The 19,120-nt window shown below is 36.3% G+C and overlaps 1 protein-coding gene across 6 annotated transcripts in view; it reads right to left on the minus strand.

Annotated features, from left to right (window-relative positions):
• Positions 1–19,120, minus strand: part of col14a1a (collagen, type XIV, alpha 1a) — a 168,931-nt gene that overhangs the window by 111,755 nt on the left and 38,056 nt on the right. For all 6 annotated transcript variants that reach the window (XM_048152204.1, XM_048152198.1, XM_048152199.1 and 3 more), the window contains 8 exons: positions 8,556–8,711; positions 8,298–8,417; positions 5,630–5,794; positions 5,277–5,438; positions 5,037–5,194; positions 2,816–2,945; positions 1,331–1,473; positions 961–1,090 (listed from right to left, as the gene is read on the minus strand). In XM_048152204.1, coding sequence (XP_048008161.1) covers positions 961–1,090; positions 1,331–1,473; positions 2,816–2,945; positions 5,037–5,194; positions 5,277–5,438; positions 5,630–5,794; positions 8,298–8,417; positions 8,556–8,711 — 1,164 coding nt within the window. The remainder of the gene's footprint in view (positions 1–960; positions 1,091–1,330; positions 1,474–2,815; positions 2,946–5,036; positions 5,195–5,276; positions 5,439–5,629; positions 5,795–8,297; positions 8,418–8,555; positions 8,712–19,120) is intronic.

The following is a 19,120-nucleotide window of genomic DNA, read 5'->3' on the forward strand; positions in this document are numbered from 1 at the left end:
CAAAGTAGTCCATGTGATATCAGTGGTTTAGTTAGAAGTTTTTGAAGCATCTAAAATACATTTTGGTCCAAAAATAACAAAAACTACGACTTTATTCAGCATTGTCTTCTCTTCCGGGTCTGTGTATATCCACAGTGACGCTGCTGCTTCTTCTTCTTCTACGGCGGTTGGCATCCAGCTTATTGGTGCATTACCGCCCCCTTCTGCTCCGGACAGTGACGCTGATGACGTGTTATGTAGTGCGCCCGAGCTTCGTTTACAGTCTGAGGGAGCATCACATTCCGGAGCAGAAGGGGGCGGTAATGCACCAATAAGCTGGATGCCAACCGCCGTAGAAGAAGAAGACAATGCTGAATAAAGTCGTATTTTTTGTTATTTTTGGACCAAAATGTATTTTAGATGCTTCAAAAACTTCTAACTAACCCACTGATGTCACATGGACTACTTTGATGATGTTTTTATTACCTTTCTGGACATGGACAGTCTACCGTACCTACACTTTCAATGGAGGGACAGAAAGCTCTCGGACTAAATCTAAAATATCTTAAACTGTGTTCCGAAGATGAACGGAGGTCTTACGGGTTTGGAACGACATGAGGGTGAATCATTAATGACATAATTTTCATTTTTGGGTAAACTAACCCTTTAAAAACCTTACTGAACCCAAACTTTTGAATGGTAGTGTATATTAAAACTTTCATTTTAAGCCATTTCAGAACAAATACATAAATATTGAGATATATTTAAAATATTATTAAAAGACTAAAACTATTGAAGTATTATTGTATTTATCTATACCATTACTTGGGTCACCTTTAAACTCATTATTGTGTTATTGTTCATTATTCTGTGCTGCAGAATTCAAAACAGAACCATTAAACACTGGACATTATATAAACAGAGATTGAAAGAAAACACATTGCATGTTTAAATTTAAAACAGACTGGCCCGGACACTCACTGGTGGTCTCCTGAACAGTAACAGGATCACTGGCCTCCTCTCCGAACATGGCATAGACCGTAACGGTGTACTCTGTGTCAGGAATCAATCCCTTCAGTTCCACATCAGTCACCGTCTCATCCACCTTTAGCTGCATCACAAAAACAACAGCAACACCTTTAGAGCAGTATAAAGGCTGCTGAAACATAGATAAAAAAGTGCAACCAAGGGAACTCAAACGTGATGATTGTTATTCTTCTTCTACAGCTTCCATGAAAAGAGTGTAACACTGAAGCTACTATTTTGGTGGAAGTGTCATCATGCCAGCGCGGGCTTAACGTTTACTCAAACACAAGACAGGCACACTCACAAAGACAATTTGCAGCCTCACCTCTCTTTCATCTGTAGTCTCACTGCTCAGTGGAGCGTAAAGGATCATGTACCCAGAAGCCCCCTCTGCATCCCTCCAGCGGGCTCTCATGCTGTTTTCTGTCACTTCGTACAGCTCGAGATCACTCACTGTGGGTAGAGCCACTGAGATACACATATACATACAAATCAGACATCAATACTTAACGTAGATGGACAGTCAGACATGTTTTGTTTGTGTTTGCATGTGTGTGAGTGTGTACACTGTGTGTACAATACAATACTTTTTGTGTGGCATAAAAACAAAATAAAGACTTTATTCAACAGTATCTAGTGATGGGCGATTTCAAAACACTGCTTCATGAAGCTTCGAAGCTTTACGAATCTTTTGTTTCGAATCAGTGGTTTGGAGCGTGTATCAAACTGCCAAAGTCATGTGATTTCAGTATAGGAGGCTTCGTTACGTCATATGTGTTTCGAAACATGTGTTCATGTGACTTTGGCAGTTTGATTCACGCTCCGAACCACTGATTCGAAACAAAAGATTCGTAAAGCTTCAAAGCTTCATGAAGCGGTATTTTGAAATCGCCCAAATTTGGCACACAAAAAGTATTCTTGTTGTTTCATAACATTAAGGTTGAACCACTGTAGTCACATGAACTGTTTTAAATATGTTTTTAGTAGCTTTCTGAGCATTTGAAAGTGTAAATTAAGAGCCATCGGATTTCATCAAAAATATCTCAATTTGTGTTCCGAAGATGAACGAGAGTCTTAGAATTTTCATTTTTGGGTGAACTAACCCTTTAAGATAAACTTTTTTTAAGCATAATTCTAATAAAATGTGTTTAATACTTTAAAAAAATATATTAATAACAGTATTTTAAATAGAAATTATATTTCAAAAAAACATGTTTTAATATCTAATACCATTTAGCTTTTAATTTAATGTTCTTATTTATGTATCTTGTTTTACTGAGGAAAAATACTGATTCTGAAAACAATTTTTTGCAGTGTATGTTTGTCATGAGTATTTTTTTCAGAGTCTGGATATGTGTGTATTTGCGCTGAATGGATGAAGTGCGTTCTGAGTTGGATTCTGGGAAGAGTGTGATAGTTAGAGATGGCTTTGATGGAGTGTGACAGAAATAGATTTTTCTTCTGGAACAAGTACACATGGACAGTCTTTACCACAACACTTTCTTCTACCACAAACCAAAAACTTCAAACATCTTAATCATTCACTAAATACTGCAGACTTCAGTCCTGCCTTGCTGAGATGATTGACAGACATTTGCTATAAAGTAGTGGTTAGGAAATAAACACTGTATATAAGAAGGTGCTGATAGAATTCCACAGTAAAGGGTATTTAGGAAAAATATATAAGCATGTGGTTTGTGGGTAATGACTGTTTTACAGTGAAATCGTGAAGGACACAAGCCTGTAACACATGTGCTTTGAGATGTTCAGTAGTCAATGTTGGTTATGGCAAGTTTTGAGGATGACTCACGTGTGATCTCGTTTCCTCTGAGAGCGTCACTCGCTGCGCTGCGGTACACAGCGAACACAGCAATCTCGTATTCAGTCAGAGAGTTCAAATTCTGCAGGACAACTGAATTCTCTGTGCCGCCCACCGCAATCTGTACAGCAAGACAACAGCAGTTTGTGACACCCAGCACAGCAGTTTGAAGAATGATTATGAAAAAATAAGACCAAAAGCCTCAACAGTGTTAAATAACGTGGCAAAGTGCAACACATAATATTTATAGTATTGTGCTGTCACTCATCACAAAACTAGAAATAGAACAAAGGAGATAAAAGAAGCATAATAAACTGGCACTAAGAAGTATTTTGACATTTAAGCCACAGTTAAAAATGTAAGACTGTCATTGCTGTAGATAACAAAATATCAAAACAAATGGTGTTTATTTTAAAGAAAGAAAAGAACAAAAATGACTTCTAAAAGACTGACTGCTGAACATTTGGAGAACATCAGTTGACATGAGTAGTAGGACCTCTGACAATAAGGTCATCTATCTTCCCAAACACATTGTTGTCTTTTACCCTTTCGGTCAATTTTTATTCACCCTCATGTTGTTCCAAACCTGTATTCGTTTATTTATTCTGTGGAACACAAAAGAAGATGTTTTGAGAACACAAAAGAAAACTAAAGTTTCACACAAAATGTCTTTGTCCATACAATGAAAGTCAGTGGGGTCCAGTGTTGGGGGTGACGCATTACAAATAACTTGAGTTACGTAATCAGATTACTTTTTCGAGTAACGCATTACTTTTTCAATTTACAACAAAATATCTGTTACTTTTTCACATTTATGTCTGAGACTGACAGCTCTCCTGTCCCCATGTTGAGAGAAAAAAGTGTCTCACTTTAATCTCACTTTATTAACCAATGTCTTTGCTACTGACCAATGATCTAATTCAACCATACTAATAAGCAAAAATTACTGTAGATTAGATTTAGAAATAAGAGTGTTGAACTTCCTTCTCCTTGCATGATTTAACGTGTTTCTAGCATGTTTGGAACTTCATGGCATTTTGAAATGTGTTCCAGGGAAGAAATTATAGTGCAAAGCATGCTACTTCCTGTTGCCAACAGGTGGCGCTATAAGTAACTGAATATTGGCATATAGATGTCTTTAGGCCAGGACTGTATGTCTGAGTTACAACAGCTTCCTCTTTCATGGCAAAACATCAGATTTTGTCAGGCCGCCACAGACACGCCCTTCAGCGAAAAAGATCTTTGCAATTTAACATCGCTAAGGCCTTAAGATTAGACAGACCACATGTATGATGTGGTTCTGGTTAAATCTCTACGAGGAGTTAATCACAGTGTAAAAGATGTCATTTCCTGTTGCCCTCAGGTGATGCTATGATTGTAACTGAATATTTGCATGTAGATGTTTTCAGGCCAGGACTCTTATCACACATGTGAAGTTTGTGGCAGATCCGACATTGTATGCCCGAGTTACAACAACTTCCTGTTTCATGGCGAAACATCGAACTTTGTCAGGCCGCGACGGACACGCCCTTCAGGGAAAACTCAAGATCTTTGCAATTTAACATCACAAAGGCCTTCAGATTAGACTGACCAAATATGATGTTGATTTGATAAAATCTCTAGGAGGGGTTTGTTAAAGTACAACGTCTGGAAATGGCAAAAACTGCAAACATTTTGCAGAGAAAACTCAAAATATCTCACTTCCTGTTGGGTTTTGCACCCAAGGACTTTTTTTTGTAGGGACTGGGCTGTTACATGTGTCTACTGAATTTCATACCTGTACATGAAACGTAGCATGAAGGACGCTTTATTGAAATTTAGTAGGTGGCGCTATCAAGCCATTTTTCCACACCTAATTCTGTAACCCATATCAGACGTAAATTTTCACCAATTTTGAAGCGTGTGCAAAGTTTCATGAGTTTTCGAGCATGTTTAGGCCCTCAAAAATGTGATTCATGTTGGAGAAGAAGAAGAATTGACAGAGCAATTACAATAGGGTCCTTACACCATCGGTGCTCGGGTCCTAAATATTGTCTCTTGTCTTTCCATGGAAAAAAAAAAAAGTCATATAGGTTTGGAGCAACATGAGGTCAAGTAAATGAAAACAGAAATTTCATTTTTGCACTAATTATCCTTTTAAGTATGAGGGAGAGAGATTAGATATAGTAGATATAGAAAGCTGTGACAGAGCATAAAGTCTCTGATTGGTCACCTCTTCCAGAATGTCTGCTCTGGTTGGATGGTAAACCACCCGATATTTTTCCACACTTCCAGGTGCATGAGTCCAGGACACACGAAAACTGTGTGCAGTCACCTCAGAAATGACCAAGTCCTGGGGTGGGGACACAGTCTCTTCAGTGGAAGAATCTCCTGTCAATGAGGGAATCATGAGACATTAGATCCCATTCCACACATCAGAAATGGAAGTTTAAACAGCAGATAAAACACTCACGGTTAATTTCTTTGTCCTGTTGCTCCACTCCATCACACACCTTCCTGGTCAGACCATCCACTATGGTGCTCATGATACTAAAGTCAGCCACGTTATAAACGTGTGTGTCCTCTGGTTCAGAGGCGATGGCCTTCAGCTCATTCTCATCAGCATTCTTCACACCTACGCACAACCACACATATTCAAAAAGGTCATATTCCACATTTCTGGAGATAGCCAGTGTTGATAATGTATCGTGTTGACAGTCTACAATCTTTCGGCAGATTTTGCAAATAATTATTAGTGATAAAGTTCATAAATTAACGCTGAAAAGTTCTAGTCTACACAAAGATGCATTAGGAATCCTCTAATACCAATGGCAAATAACTCGACTCCAGAACTTCTCAGACTCTGAGCAGGTGGGATAACGTCATCCTGGGATTTGCCGTCGGTTATCAGGATTCCAATTTTGGGAACATCGGCACGAGCCCCAGACTCAGGTTTGAAGCTGTTCTCCAGGATGTAGGTAAGAGCAAGACCTAGACAGATCAAAATATTAAATTAAAGAATTTCAAAATAAGAAGTAAAGGAAAAATTGCAAGATATAAATTCACAATTATGAGAAATAAACTCACAATTATGAGGTATACAGTAAGGTTGGAGTTCTGAGGTATGAGGAAGCAGTTGTAAGATATTTAGTTACAATTACAAAAAGTGAACTTGGAATTATAGCACAAGAAATAAAGTGGCAAATATGAGAAAAAAAATTGCAACTGTCAGTTAAGAAGTTGCAATTATGAGAAAATAATGAAATTATAGAAATAGTAACAATTGTTGATATAAAGTCACAGTTACAAGAAAGTTGCAGTTGTGACAAAGTTGTAATTACAGTACAAGAAATAATATTGCAAATACAAAAATGTTGCAATTGTATGTTATAAAGACAATTATGTGAAATAAACTCACAATTATGAGGCATAAGGTTGCAGTTCTGAGGTATGAAGTTGCAATTGTAAATAATAAGTTACAATTACAAAAAGTTGCAATTACAGTACAAGAAATAAAGTGGCAAATATGAGAAAAAAAGTGTAACCCAATTGTGTGATATAAAATCACAATTACGAGAAAATTGCAATTGTGAGAAAAATGAAATTGCAATTCTGAGATTTTTGCAATTACAAAAAAGTTGCAATTATGACAAAGTTGCAATTACAAAAAGTGAATTTGCAACAACAGTGCAAGAAATAATGTTGCAAATACAAATTTTTGCAATTGTGTGTTGCAAAGACACAATTATAAGAAATAAACTCACAATTATGAGGTATAAGGTTGCAGTTCTTATGTATGAAGTTGCAAGTGTAAGACATTAAGTAACAATTACAAAAGGTGAATTCGTAATGACAGTACAAGAAATAATGTCGCAAATACAAAAAAATGTTGCAATTGTGTGTTACAAAGACACAGTTATGAGAAATAGTCACAATTGTTAGATTTAAAGTCAGAATTACAGGTGCTGGTCATATAATTAGAATATCATCAAAAAGTTGATTTATTTCACTAATTCCATTTAAAAAGTGAAACTTGTATATTATATTCATTCATTACACACAGACTGATATATTTCAAATGTTTATTTCTTTTAATTTTGAACAAAACCCATTCCAAAATGTGGGGGAGATTCACAAAGAGTGGACTGCAGCTGGAGTCAGTGCTTCAAGAACCACTACGCACAGACGTATGCAAGACATGGGTTTCAGCTGTCGCATTCCTTGTGTCAAGCCACTCTTGAACAACAGACAGTGTCAGAAGCGTCTCGCCTGGGCTAAAGACAAAAAGGACTGGACTGCTGCTGAGTGGTCCAAAGTTATATTCTCTGATGAAAGTAAATTTTGCATTTCCTTTGGAAATCAGGGTCCCAGAGTCTGGAGGAAGAGAGGAGAGGCACACAATCCATGTTGCTTGAGGTCCAGTTTAAAGTTCCCACAGTCAGTGATGGTTTGGTCATCTGCTGGTGTTGGTCCACTGTGTTTTCTGAGGTCCAAGGTCAAGGTAGCCATATACCAGGAAGTTTTAGAGCATTTCATGCTTCCTGCTGCTGACCAACTTTATGGAGATTCAGATTTCATTTTCCAACAGGACTTGGCACCTGCACACAGTGCCAAATCTACCAGTACCTGGTTTAGGGACCATGGTATCCCTGTTCTTAATTGGCCAGCAAACTCGCCTGACCTTAACCCCGTAGAAAATCTATGGGGTATTGTGAAGAGGAAGATGCGATATGCCAGACCCAACAATGCAGAAGAGCTGAAGGCCACTATCAGAGCAACCTGGGCTCTCATAACACCTGAGCAGTGCCACAGACTGATCGACTCCATGCCACGGCTCATTGCTGCAGTAATTCAGGCAAAAGGAGCCCCAACTAAGTATTGAGTGCTGTACATGCTCATACTTTTCATGTTCATACTTTTGAGTTGGCCAAGATTTCTAAAAATCCTTTCTTTGTATTGGTCTTAAGTAATCTAATTTTCTGAGATACTGAATTTGGGATTTTCCTTAGCTATAATCATCAAAATTAAAAGAAATAAACATTTGAAATATATCAGTCTGTGTGTAATGAATGAATATAATATATAAGTTTCACTTTTTGAATGGAATTAGTGAAATAAATCAACTTTTTGATGATATTCCAATTATATGACCAGCACCTGTACAAGAAAAATTCGCAATTGTGAGAAATAAAATTGCAATTACAAAAAGTGAAGTTGTGATTAAAGTACAAGAAATAAAGTCACAAATACAAGAAATACTAAATAGCGCCTATAGTGCCTGGTCATGTTGGACTGGTCGTTTAGTGAATTAAACTCAAAATCTGCACACAAAATGAAACAGAGCAGTTGTTTATGTGAATTAAACCCTACAGTAATGTAGAATCTGTACATCGGTACGATGATAGAACTGGTTGTGAACTGTTTCACAAGGCGCAGTATACGCTTTCAAGTCTCTGGAACAATGGAAAAAGTCTGGAAAAACACAGCAAATTACCTGTGAGAGTGTTACCTCCCTTGTAAGGCAGGTTTTTGACAGCATCTATTACTGCATCTTTTGTGCTGAAGCCATTCAAGTGCCACTCAATTCTTGGATCTCCGCTGTACTGGGCCAGTCCTAAAAAATAATAACACATCCAGGGAACACATTGGCACTTTATAGATCAATTGAAAAGTCATCTAAATTAACAAGTGGTCCTATTTTTAGGTCAGAACATTGATTGATTAAGAATAAGAATGAATTCTTGGGACCCACCAATCCGGGTTTTGTCTATTCCCACATCGAAGGCATTGACCAGGTTTTCAAGGAACATGCGAACCAGACGGAAATTGATTCTTCCAATACTCCAAGATCCATCAACCAGGATGACAATATCTGCGATGGCAGGAGTTGTGCAGACAAACTGATCCACTGGATTATGAGAGATAGACAGAGAGAAGCCGAAAGAGTGAACCTTATTGCACTTATATAGTCCCACATGGCTATAGATCCAAAAACATTGTCCTCTGAAGAAACAAACAAACTCAACAGCTTCTCACAAATTACACAGCAGTCTGTGAATGCAGGTACGAGTTTATTGAACCACTTTATCATTGCACAAAGTATCATCATAGGGCAAGGGAAGAACATGTTTGATTTATGAACACAGCGGCAACAATCAACCAAAGCAAAATTATTTTACTCATACAATTTTAACAGCGATAGTGAGAACAGCTCTGGGATCCACACCGGTTAGAGACAACTGATGGCATCTTGAACTCAAACTAATCATGTGTGTGTTTATGTCTCTGCGAGTGTGGCGGTAACTCCTGGCAGTCCCACTGTGCAATAACTACACATACACACACAGCGGGGGTAAAGTGATGAAGTGTCAGGATGGGCAGTAAATCTAAGGAGCGCAGGACCACAGAGCTCAGCACTGCATCATGGGAGTCTGTTTTGTTGCTCCCTCAATCATTTATTTTCACAGAAGAACTAGCCATGAAGGCCTTATAGCATGATGCAAGTCTTCTCTATAAAAGCATTAGAGTTTGGCACCATCTACAGAGGGTTGAAATACAGAACAGGGACATTATCCAAACTCAACTAGTCGTGGATGTGAATTAAGAGAAACACGTTGACACAAAGATGGCAGTGGGGAGTAGACAATGGAGGCTCTTAATCTGTGACTAATAACTTGTTTCCATAAGCTTAAAAGTGACAGATCTACATTTTAAAGAAATGTAAATTAGGCCAAAAAAAGCAAGTATTTACTCGCCTCCATGGAACACAAAAGGTGAAAAAATGTTCAATATAACAGAAGTGAATGAGGATGCAAAAGGGCCATAAAAATAGTCAGTATAACTTATATGTCTTGCATTTCATTTAATATTTTTCGGTGAGGGACAGACAAAAATGTATTTTTCACAAATAATCTTCTATTTTAGTGAGATCAAAAAGATCCAACTGAAAAGAACAATTCATTCACAAATCAAATATTGCTACTCTCTCATGAGTGTCACGAACAACTGGGGTGAATGTGAAGATTTTCAGTGAACAAATATTTTTACATTTTAATCTATTACCTGAAGATTTTCAGTGAATAATGATTCAAATTTTGATCTTTTGTCACAATTTTCAGTGAATAACGATTTAAACTTTTATCTCTTATGTGACCATTTTAGAGAACAATTTATATTTTGATATCGTGAGAAGATTTTGAATAACGATTTAAATTTGTATTTATTATGTGATTATTTTCAGCATATAATGATTAAAGGAGTAGTTCACTTTCAAAGTAAAATTTCCTAATAATTTCCTCACCCCCATGTCATTCAAGATATCCATGTCCTTCTTTCTTCAGTCGAAAAGAAATTAAGGTTTTTGATGAAAACATTCCAGGATTTTTCTCCATATAGTGGACTTCGATGGACCCCAAACGGATGAAAGTCAGAATTACAGTTTTAGTGCATCTTCAAAGCATTTTACACGATCCCAGATGAGAAATAAGGGTCTTATCTAGAGAAACCATTGCTCATTTTCTAAAAAAAAATTAAAAAGTATATACGTTTTAACCATAAATGCTCAACTTGAACTAGCTCTCTTCTTCTTCTTCTTCTCTATTAGAATTCCAGGAGTGTAGACACTGCTAAGTGTATTACTGCCCTCCACAGGTTAAAGTTTGAACTAATTGTTATATACTTGCACATTGTATATGACAATTTAGTTCAAACTTCAGTTCAATCTAGTTCAAAGCTAGTTCAAGATGAGCATTTATGGTTAAAATGTATAAAATTGTTCTTTTTTTTTTTAGAAAATGAGCAATGGTTTCTCTAGATAAGACCCTTATTTCTCATGTGGAATTGCGTAGAACGCTTTGAAGCTGCACTGAAACTGTAATTTTGACCTTCAACCGTTTGGGGTCCATTGAAGTCCACTATATGGAGAATAATCCTGGAATGTTTTCATCAAAAACCTTAATTTCTTTTCGACTGAAGAAAGAAAGACATGGACATCTTGGTTGACATGGGGGTGAGTAAATAATCAGGAAATTTTAATTTGAAAGTGAACTAATCCTTTAATTTATCTCTTATGTGAAGATTTTAAATAAATGACAAATTTTTGTAAGATTTTCAGTGAATTATGATTTACATTTTATTTTATTGTTTTACTGATTTAAATTTTATTGTATTTCTTTATGTATACATATTAATATACAATATACAGCTATCACTGGGGTTGGGAAACGAAAATCCGTGGAATCGGATAAGGAATCGGATACTTGTTATAAAATAAAAATTTCAATTCCTCTTATTGATTCCTTTGTGTGCATTTTAATATGACTTTAAACCATTCAAGTGCAAGAAGACCCACACAAAGTTTTCTGTGCTGTACACACATCCAAAACGTGCACACAGAAAGCCACCTCTCATACTGTATAGTGCGTGATAGACACTAGTCGGTTATGTCTTAAGTGAACGTAAACAGCTGACCAAGAAAACAGAATATTGGATCCGTGCAGCTCTTAAAGTGACAACAGCCTAATATTCCTGTTGCCGTCTCTATGATAACATTAATCAAACAACAGAAGATAGGGAAAATTCACTCACTATTCTTGACTGAATGTACGGAGCCCCGCACATGACATACAGGAAAAAAGTAAATAGTGTGCACGATTTACTAATTCATTCTCTCAATTTACAAAATTTTGCGCACAATTTACTATTTCGTTCCCTCGATTTGCTAAATCATGTGCAAGATTTAGCAAATCGAGGGAACGACTTAGTAAAGCGGGTGCACAATTTAGTAAATTGAAGGAACGAATTAGTAAATCAAGGGAACGACTTAGTAAACAGTGTGTACAATTTAGTAAATCGAGGGAACGAATTAGTAAATCGAGCGCATGATTTATAAATCGAGGGAACAACTTAGTAAAGCGTACACACGATTTAGCCAACCCATGTGCGGGGCTCCGTATCAATGAATTTTGAAACTATATTTATAATGTATGTAATTTATCAGTTACATAAAGTGTATTATTAAGTGTTATTTTTCATTTGATTACAGTTTCTGTGCCTCAATAGCCTACCTGAAAATTTTAAAACACTGTTTATTTCAATCATATCTTTGTTCAGTTGTATTTATTTGTGATTGATAATTTGTTTATTTGTTCTTTTTAAGTTCCTGAGTGTTTACTTATCTTTAAAATTGCTTGAAATTTATATTAGTTAGGCTAGTTGTTTTTGCTATGGTATTTTTAAACCACAGACAAAAGTTACTTGTGTAAATGTTCTTTAGCCTGTTGATTTTTGTTGAATCATTACATTTCAAACGATACCCAACCCTAGCTATCACATGACTTTAAAAATCTTTTCATAAAGCAATGTAGCACATATGTCAATGTACCACATATGTACCACTTTTACGATACTTACTTTTTTATTTGTATTGTTGTGGATCATGACAGCCTCATCCCTCATTAACTTTCATTATACTTCATTAACACCTTTTTTTGTGTTTTATGAATTAAAAAGTAATATACACATATTGGTTTGAAAAAATAAATAAGGTAAATTTTTGAGTGAACTATCACAGTATAGACAGGTACTGAAAAAGCACATCATGGCAGGCAAATCTATTGGGCATGTTGTACCACAAGGAAACAATTCGGCTCTGAGAAAACACTCAATAAAACCGCCATTCAATTGCTGCAAGATTTGTTTAATTAACTCCTGTGCTTCTTAATTCCTCTCTACCTATTTATGTCTGCAAATAGTGGCGCAGTTCGATCCACGCCATTTCACAAAGAGTAGCTTGTCAAGACACAGGTACCTTCTGCTGTTATCAGTGAGCCATTGAGAGCCCCGGTATCACTAATCCACGTTAGCTCCTCTATCAGAGAGCACAGGGCTGATTGTATCCTGAGATTCAGAGGTGAGGATACATCAGACCCATCAGCAATCCAGAAACATCGATTCATTAAGCCCTAAGTGCCCCTGGACTTATCTACTAAGCAACAGACTCCTCATTGCCGCCTTGGAAAAGTCATAAAGGTCATGCGATTGCTATAAGATGCCGTGGAAGTGCTTGCTGCAATGCAGCTGCCATGGATCACAGCCATTGGGCTGCACAAACTCTTTTGGTTGCGGGACGTCCTCTGGGAGCTCTCAATCATACATATGCTGGAGGAAAAGAAAAGGAGACAAGCAAATGAGATTAACACGACACAGACAATGCAATCAACTCTTTCGCATCCTTCATGAATGCAAAATCAAAACAACGGTGATATGATAAATGTACTATGCATGCAGAGCTTCATTAAGTATGCCTTTTCTGGCTTCAATGTCGTCGTCTGTGTGTACCACCGCGTCTCCAGACATATGAAATATTCACTAGAGGTGAGACGCCATGGGCAGGTCACGTTTATTGTTCTCATTAAATGCATATTAAGATTAACTACCGAATAGACGCGCTTGCTGTTCCTGTCAGAACCCTCATGTCAAAAATTTGTCAGCTATCTTCGCTCCCTTGTCGCTCGGGTGTATAGACTACTAATGTGGGGGGAGGGAGAATTCTTGCTCTTTCAAGACATTGAATAATGAGTGAGTTTTTAGTAAGCATGTCTTTTTGGCCACCTTTCAACTCTCTTTGAGGTGAAGTCATTAAGAAATACAGGGATGTTGAAGGGACAAAGATATAGGAAGCCTGAGGTTATAACAGACTGCTTGATATCTGGAGTGGTTCTTAATATGCTGACAGTCTCACCAAAATAATTATGCTTGTGCTATACCTACAAGCAGCTATTAGGAAATACAACACACTCAACAGGTTAGGAAATTTAAGAAGTTCTTAACTTCCCCCATGGGAAAAGAGACCATTTGATTTGATTTTCTGCCACAACTATAAATGGTGACAAAATCTATCCAAATGTCTATTTTAAATGTTACAATGTTGTTTTTATGTAACCCTGGAACACAAAACCAGTCATAAGTCACACTGGTATATTTGTAGCAATAGCCAACAATACATTGTATGGGTCAAAATGATCGATTTTTCTTTCATGCCAAAATCATTAGGATATTAAGTAAATATCATTTTCCATGAAGATATTTTGTAAATTTCCTAATGTGAATATATCAAAAAAATATTTTTGTGAGTGGATATGTGTTGCTAATGACTTCATTTGAACAACTTTAAAATCGATTTTCTCAATATTTTGATTTTTTTTGTACCCTCAGATTCCAGATTTTCAAATAGTTATATCTCGGCCAAATATTGTCCTAATCTCAATTTCAAAAAACTGACCCTTATGACTGGTTTTGTGGTCCTGGTCATAATATAATATAATATAATATATATATATAATATAATATAATATAATATAATATAATATAATATAATATAATATAATATAATTAATATAATGTAAGCAATGAGGTACAAGAGTACCTTATTACATTTATAAAACGGTTACCGCACAATACAAATATTAAAGCCAAAAATATGTATCAATGCAAGTTCTGCAACTTTCATGAAGTAAAGTTTCACTAAAAACCTTCCTTCCGCCAGAAAAAAATAGTCCCTGACCATGAACAGCAACAGAAGTTACATTATTATGCCATTAGATGGCAGCAAAGACTCTCTTTATGAGTGTGTCAGTCTTTGACTAGCGCTGTCAGTCACGGGAAATCTCCTTAACTGTTAAAAGGACAAGATAATGTATCGGACATTTAAACAGATGTTTTATTATGAACATAGGACTGACCTGAAGGAAAATGCTAAATCTGAATGCAGGTAATAAACTCGCTCACTCACAATGCTTTTCTACATAATACAGTAAGCTTCAATGAACAATATCAATTGAGAACATACAGTTTACATTGATAAGAGTGGTTGCTAAGAGTGTTGTGTAGTGAGACACAGAACCGTTGGGTGAAGCGGTCATAGCCGTGTTTGACCAATCAGAATCAAGGACAGGAACTAACCGTTTTATATAATATAATATAATATAATATAATATAATATAATATAATATAATATAATATAATATAATATAATATAATATAATATAATATAATATAATATAATAATAAAATACAGTAAAAATACTAATATTGAACAGAAATATTCTAATACATTTTAAAACATAATTTATTACTGCAGTGTCATTCTAATATGCTGATTTGGTGCTTTAAGACATATTTCTTATTATTATCAGTTGAAAACAGTTTACACAGTATTTTTGTGGAAACAAAGGATTTTTTTTTTTTTTTTTTTTTTTTTGATGAATAAAAAGTTTTAAATAACAGTATTTATTTGAAATAGAAATATTTTTAAACATTATAAATGTATTTAGTGTCACTTTTGGTCAGTTTAATGCATCTTTGCTCAATAAAAGTATTAATTTCTCAACATAACACAACATATCTGAGCTACAATATATCAACAGGAAAGAGAGGAGGGAGAAAAACAAAGAGAGAGAGAGAAGCAATAAGAGAAAAAAAAATGAAGACTGGAGTGCGAGAAGAGGTATAGCCAGGGTAAGAGCCCATCTGGTACTCTCAGGAGCATGGTTAAATACCATTCAGTGCCCATTAAGGTTAGTTCCTTAAGGTTAACAACTCACACCAACAGATTTCCCCCTCTATTCCCACTTTTTCTACATCCTAAAGAATGCAGACAGAGGTCACTGAAAAAGAGAGAGGAGAGCAGCTGATCTATCTAGCCTCTGTTGAGCATTTTATTAAGGCAGCATTATTCCTCTCTCATACTGCAGCTCTCTCTCAGATTGCCAGCCATGCCAAGTATGCTATGGGTTGTGACATCAGCAGAGGACTCTGAGAGCAACATAGCCCAATGCCAAACAATGCACAGGCCGAAGAATGGGCACCTTTGTTCTAAAGAGCACACAAAGTTAATCAGTCCACTCCATCTAAATAAACTGAAAGGACAGATAGCATGCCATGCACAGCCGGGGCTCTTCTGGGTCTTTTGGGGGAATCTAAAAAGCACACCCTTTCTGACCTGTTCCACCATCTCCTTAGAGCTGGCAGGGTGAATCAGAGGGTGAATCAGAGTTCAAATACAGAGGGCTGTTCTAAAACATTGTGAGAGATGAGAACAAGTTTTAGATTGGGAGAAAGACTGGCGGGTTGTGACGTCGCTACATGGATAAGGCTGTGCTCATGAATATGAATTAGCTTGTGCTTATTTGGCACTGAATTATATAAAGTCAGTATGGCTCAAATAGTTTTTAGGGATGCATGATACATCTGTAACATGTCACTTGCCACATACTTTTTCACTACTAAAATGAAAGTGTCTCATTGGAATTCACACACGTGTTCTGTGAACAGTAAGCCCCACCTTCTATGATTTGATTGGCCAGCTCACTCATTCCAGCCTAAAAATGTTACTTTTAAAACAAATATTGGGGGGGGGCAGTTTTGTCATTTCTAATTATTGGGAGGGACTTGTCCCCCTCAGTGTCTATGGTGGTTACGGCCCTGCAGTAAAGTATATAATATATAAGTTTATAATGTAAAAAAGACACTAATGCTAAATGTTCTTTCTAACTTTCTATTCATCATAGAATACTGAAAAAAAATCACACTTTACACATAAATATTAAGCAGCACCACATTTTTATCATTGTTAATAAAAAGAAATGTTTCTTGACCAAATCAGTTTAAGCTTATTTAAGTTTAAGTTAAATCAGTATTAGAGTTATTTTTTTTATTTAATTTATTTATTTTTTTAAGTTAAATTAATATATTTAAAAACAAATAGTTATTTTAAATTGTAAAAATATTTCACAATATTTTAAAAACATTCATAATCTTACCAACCCCAAACTTTCAAACAATAGTAGATATTACCTGATATTGAATTATTAATTGTCAGCAATTATCAGCCATTTAACGGTTATCTGCCAAAACATTATTTTATCTACTTATCTATTATCAGCATCAGTCAGAATTGTAGAATATTTTTATATCACCTTTTATTCTTTTTATTTCCAATCATGTAAAATTAAAATATTAATAATCTAACACAAATTTACTAGAAATAATGATCAAGATATTACAAATAAAATGTATAAAATCAAAAATTGATTGATTATCACTCTACATAATCAATATCCATTTGTTTGTGAAAAAATAATATACTGATATACTGATATTAGAACTACAGCAAAATATAGCCTATATCAGAAATGCACTTGTCATTGGGAGTCAAGTATACATTTTAATACCGTCTGACTAAGTTTGGCTGAGTGGGCTGAAAGTGGAGAAAGGCAAACCTGGGGCCCCCCCGGTTCCGGCTCCCCTACCAGACAAGAACCTACAGTGAGGAACGGAGTTATGAGAGCGAAGAAGAGCATTTGTGATGTTGACATGTGGGAGCGGTGATGCAGCCCACGTCTATATTCCTCCAGGCAGACCAGCTGGAAACAGTGATGATTACTATTCTCATTCTCATAGCACTCCTGTTAGATTCTCATTCTCATTCAGCGCTAAAGAGGTCAGGCAGCTCCAGACCAGACACGCTCGGTCTGCACACCAAACAGTCTGTTCAACATGCTTTGTTTTTCATTTACATATTATTCAACTGTAAACTATATGGTTCATTTAAGTGCATCAAATCCAGCAGATGATGGATCTAAGAATGCACTCTCAGTGTTTGACCAATCAGAATGAATGGAATTCATGAATATTGACCAATCATATGCCTTATGTTGAGTTCACTGTCATGTAAAAGTCATCAGATGCCTCTAAGCCTCTTTCTGAGAATGTCCAAATAATGCTGTCCAATATAATGGCTTCCATACCACATTCAAAGGATCCAACCCTTCAAAGTAAAGGAATTTCAATCATTAATATGGTTTGCAGTCCACGGCTTCTTTACAAGCTCATTTCTTTCTCTGTCGCTTGTGTCTTTTTTTCAGATGACCATTTCTCCGAAGATGATTTATTGTGGGGCCTCCATTTATCTGGGAATGAAATCGACTATGTTGTAATTCTGTCTGATATTTATTTAATTTTTTTGGATGCTTTTATTATTTTCAAGCATCATTTTTACTAAAGCGCAGGCTTTGGGCTATGTCTGAGCTGGAGGGATTGTTTTACACTCCGTCTGGGGTTTGCGTGGGAAGAGGCACAGACCGAAAAGGCCTCTAGACACTTTGAACATGTCACCGCTAATTTCCAAACTGCCCTTCAGCAACACACTATATACAGCATCTGCTAACAGGGCTCTCACACAAGGAGAAGTGATGTTATAGGCACAAATAAATATAAAACAGAAACCTACAGGGTTTGGGTAATCGTGTCTACGAAGCGAGGCTGTCAAAGCTTGCTGAAGATAGTTGCATCACACGCTGAGATTGATGGTCAAAAGAACTTTTCTTAACTTCCAGAAATGTATTTCAGAGAAAAGAAACATGCAATAAGCCCCTCTTGGGAATAACACCCAGACAACTAATCGATAATTCAAACATACTGTATCAGTGTTCCACTTTTTAAATAAATGCCATCAATCACACCAATGTACACAATGCAAGTAAGCAAGGTAGTGATTCAACTCCATGCATGCAAACTATCAAGAACCTACAAGAGAACAAAGTGTTGGAATCTGGGGATTCTGATTGGTCATCCTGACCAAAAAATTGTCGACTGACCTGAATGTTCTAGGAACGTATAATTTCTAGCGGGGTAACCTGCCACCTAGTAACGTTCCCAGAACGTTCACGATGTGGAGTTCTTTTAAGGGTTGGGGGACGTTATTTGGTGGACCTTCAGGGAACATTCAGGACATTCTGGGAATGTTTAGGGAACTATTACTATAGGATGTCCTGTTAACTTCCCAAATGTCCTCTTTGTAACGTTCTCGCGTGACCATAAAATAACCAAAATAGAACGTCCCCCTAAACTCATATCTGGAAAGTTATTAAATGACCAACAGAGGACCTTGAAGGATTAGTCCACTTTTAAATAAAATTTTCCTGATAATTTACTCACCCCCATGTCATCCAAGATGTCCATGTCTTTCTTTCTTCAGTCAAAAAGAAATTAAAGTGTTTGATGAAAACATTCCAGGATTTTTCTCCTTATAGTAGACTTCAATGGGCACCAAACAGTTGAAGGTCAAAATTAGTTTCACTGCAGCTTCAAATTGTTCTACATGATCCCAGATGAGAAATAAGGGTCTTATCTAGTGAAAGCATTGCTCATTTTCTGAAAAAAATTGAAAATTATATAAGTTTAAACCCATAAATGCTCATCTTGAACTAGCTCTCTTCTTCTTCTCCTCTATTAGAATTCCAGGCAGTGTAGACACTG

The sequence above is a fragment of the Megalobrama amblycephala genome, linkage group LG13 (genome assembly GCF_018812025.1).
Source record: "Megalobrama amblycephala isolate DHTTF-2021 linkage group LG13, ASM1881202v1, whole genome shotgun sequence".
Classification (NCBI taxonomy): Eukaryota; Metazoa; Chordata; class Actinopteri; order Cypriniformes; family Xenocyprididae; genus Megalobrama; species Megalobrama amblycephala.